Source organism: Buceros rhinoceros, unplaced genomic scaffold (assembly GCF_000710305.1).
Source record: "Buceros rhinoceros silvestris isolate BGI_N320 unplaced genomic scaffold, ASM71030v1 scaffold2309, whole genome shotgun sequence".
Taxonomy (NCBI): Eukaryota; Metazoa; Chordata; class Aves; order Bucerotiformes; family Bucerotidae; genus Buceros; species Buceros rhinoceros.
Genome location: NW_010433059.1, coordinates 1 through 3876, shown reverse-complemented (window position 1 = coordinate 3876; position 3876 = coordinate 1). Strand labels below are relative to the sequence as shown.

Below are 3876 nucleotides of genomic sequence, written 5' to 3'. Positions count from 1 at the left end.
AAAGAGAAATAAAATACAACAGCCAAACACTTCCTTGTTCTGAATAAAGACGTTTTCTGCACGTTTAAAAAGCAGAAATGTCGTGTTAAACAAACCAAAGTGACAATATTCTTTTAAATGAGGTTAACTCAGCAAGGTATCAAGTACCTGCAGTTCCTGCTTGAAACAAAAAGGGATTTGAAATGAGTTGGCTCTTTGCAGGGTAACCCCCTTTGTTAAACAGCCAATGTAAAGAGAAATCTAGGTTAACCATTGCCAGATCACAGATGTTAAGCTGTAATTTTAAACTTTACTTCTGGCCCAGGGACAGATGTTCTGCAGTCCTCCCTGCTGGCTGCCTGCCTCTGTCCTCATGGCTGCACTAACACAACACAATGGGTCCTATAACAGACCATTGTGGGTACACCCTCAACAAAGATACTAAGGTTAAAAGTTTGTTCTTAAAAATATGCTGCATCCTTCTGCAAGAAACTATTTTCACCACTGAAAGAGTCCTTGTGAATGACCTGTTCCTCATTTCCCTTCTTTGCCCTCAGCACCTTTTCTGACCTATGTGACAAGTAGTCACATCCCTGAAAATGACAGTGTGCAACAATAAAAGAAATCACCAACTCTGATGTGGTTCTTACACTAAAGTATAAATTAAGTAACTCAGGCCTTACTGAAATTGAAGGTACCATTTCGGAAACACTCCAAAGACTAAATGGAAATGGCTAAAAGACACAAGGTGTGTGTCTTTTCCATTCTACAGTGCTCTGATGACATATTTCCTTGCCTCTTGACAGCAATTTTACCTTATCCCTACATTTGAGTGGGTAAATCCTACTGATATTCCGCATTCAGAAAAACAAATAAGCTTCTTCTGAAGCCTACAATTTGAATGCATTTGCAAAGACTGTGGAAAAAACTACTGTCCAGCAGCAGCATCTTACCTCTAAGTACTGACTTGAGGTTCAGCTTGGCTTGTCGGTGCAGGTCCTCCACACAAGGTGGTCTTGAGGAGGGCAGGAAGACATTTTCCTGCTGGTGCCACGGAGCGGTGTAGTGCACAGTCCATCTACTCTCTTCATCTAGGTTGGAAACAGCTGCAGAGAGAGACAATAATAAGAAAATTAAATGCTACTCTAGATATCTGTATCATGAAATCCCACACCTAAGGTGGTTGCACATCATCTTAAAACAAAAAAGACTGTTTGCCACTATCTCATCAAAACTCTCCAGAACCCCTCTTCCATGGCAGTTAAAAACCCTCCATCCCATTTCTAGTCTAAATTGATGTTACGTAGGAAACACCTTTCCCTGCTTACACTTGCTGTTGTATTTACTCTGAACTTGAAATTCTGTTTTGCCCCACTCTAGCTCCCAGTCTTCACAAATAAGATGGGTTTCCCCATCCCCTGATCCTGCCAGGTGCTGAGCATTGCAGGATAGCTTCCTCTTGCTCAAAGGTGACCCTGGGAATATGACAGTCACCATGAGACATTACAACAGGTTCATTTGTATCAGGAAATAACCTTCTCTGACCTCATGCTTGCTCAAACCAGGAACAAAGATTCCAGCGAAGCCAACAAATTAGCTACTTTCCATTGCCATGAGTGGAAAGCAGATTTGAACAACAGCAACTCCCTGGACAAATACTGCTCCAAGTACAACGGCACTGAAAAGGGATTGTTCTGGTCACCTTTCTCAGCCAATACATGTGTGAAAATAAAATAGAGACCTTGCTCAAGTTCAAAGTTCTCTACAGACAGTCTGGTAATGAATCTGCCAAAGCACACATTGCTAAGATTGTTTATCATTTATGTTTCCCGAGAGACAGTCATTACCTTTTGTTTAAAGTTTATCATCAATAAAAACTTCTACAGCTGAATGGCCTTATCCCTCCACCCTGTAATAACAGGAAAAGGGCAGTTGGGGGTCATATTTTACGATCCCCCAGGCACCCTTTGGCCTTCAGCCAGCACGCTGCACATCCTTGCTTTTAGCTCTCCAAAGCAGAACAAGTCACTACAGCTGTGCTGCCTCCCAAGCACCTGCCCTGCTGCCACCCTGGTCTCTCTGCCAGCTTCAGGTCTTCCCTTCGCTTTCCTCGCTGCCTGGGCACTGCTCGCTGCTGCACTGCCTGTAGCATCCCTTTAGGAAGTTTGTCTGATGTCTCTGTTGTAGCAGAGGAGGTGTGTAAATTGAGAAGTAAAATGAAGTCAACAGCCTCCTGTCATCTGAAAAATGACTCTTTCTCCAACACCGTGGTGCATCTGCCGGGTTTCACTTTAAAACCTACCTGTGGCCTAATGCTCAATGCCTGTTTTGTCCTAGAAGGACTCAGGGAGACAGGGAGGTGCTTAACTGCCTTTCTTCACTTTTTTTAGATTAGTATCAGACCTCGAAAAAGGTTTTTGAAGCCTTTCGATTGGTCTCTTCGTGTCTGAACTGGCTTGGTCTTGCGTGCCCTCCCCTCTTGCAGACATTATTGGCTGCAACAAGGCACATTCACTCTGTGCCTGCTCTTCCCGTCCTTTCTAACTAGAGGTCAAACCTAAACCAATGACAAACTGACAAATCACCACCTACCTGGTTACAGCATTAATCATCCTGATATTACAGAGAAGGTGATAGGTATAGTCAGTGACCTGCACAAAAAGCACTTCTCGCCATCCCCTGGCTGAGCAGGCGGGTGGGGAGGGGAGTAAGGCTGGAGGAGGAAGAGGAGGAGGAGAACACCAGCCGCCAAGCTCACTGTCCTGCTGCAGTCCCACCACAACAAGATTAAACTTTACTGCTCATCGGAGCAATGGTCATGAAAAATATTTCAAGAGAAGTGCTGCTCACCTTAGACAAATTGCACTGGCATAGCTGGCAATCTGCATGAACTACACCAAGATCAGCAATTTCAAAAGCCAATTGGAAACCAGAGCATCTTTAAAACCCAAACTCGGCTCAGAACAAGCTTTCTGTAGACAACTCAGAGAGAGGAGCCCACAGCCACGCCCGTGCCCAGCACTGGGACACAGGCAGGTGTCTGACCAGCACTGGGAGAATGCCCCAGACCAGAGACAGACACCGGTGCACGGCTGCAGGTGACACCGGCACCCTCAGCCTTGTCACCGAGCTGCCGGCATCGCACTAACAAGTTTGGCTCCTGCGAAACCACCGCCGACAAAGGACTTCAAAAGCCACCCAGTATCCCAAGGCAGAGGTCCTAAGGCACCTCGTAATGCAGACTCTGCACATCACAACATATTGACCAGAGAAGGGAATGAGATAAATCCTAGGAAGAGGCTCCAGGAGAGCAGGAGCAAAGCCGAAGAGAACTGCCCTTTCCTGCAGGACTCGGCTGCCTCCCGAAAGGCCAGTGAGTGCGCACAACTACTTACTCTTTCTCTTGAAAAGTTTCATGAGAGATTTAAGCTTTGTGTTGATGAAAACCACCATTTTCAAGGTGTAGAACTGCAATCCTGACGTTTAAATCCCATAGAAAGGAGGAGCTCCAGAAAGGTGACTGTTTTCCAGACTGAGCCTGTTTAAACCCTGCGCACCAAGTTTCTCTTCTCCAGGTTTCTCCCCTCCGCCTTTCGTTCCTCAGATCACAACTTTAAATCTGTCCAGATCTTCCTGATGCACGAAATCATTTACAATTTTTAGCCTAAATTTTTCCTCCTCCTATGTAGCCTTACGGGTTGAAAACAGCCAGTTTCGGCACACAAACAGGAGGAAGAAACAAAAAGTTAGTTGTTATTCACGTCTGCACAGGACCAAAACCGGCACCTCCTTGCTACCCTTGCATTTACTCAGTTTTTCTTCTCGTTCTTCCTCCGCTCTCCCACTCTGCCTACGCCAGGAAGTCCCAGTTCGCAGGTGACTCCTCGCCTTCCCACC

General features: G+C 45.7%; 1 protein-coding gene across 1 annotated transcript in view; it reads right to left on the bottom strand.

The window, feature by feature from the left end:
* The window catches only part of NHSL1 (NHS-like 1), a 51256-nt gene extending 47824 nt beyond the window's left edge, over positions 1–3432 (bottom strand). The window contains exons 1-2 of the mRNA XM_010143964.1: positions 3375–3432; positions 933–1085 (exon numbers count right to left, since the gene is read on the bottom strand). Coding sequence (XP_010142266.1) covers positions 933–1085; positions 3375–3432 — 211 coding nt within the window. The remainder of the gene's footprint in view (positions 1–932; positions 1086–3374) is intronic.
* Between the last annotated feature and the right edge of the window lie 444 nt (positions 3433–3876).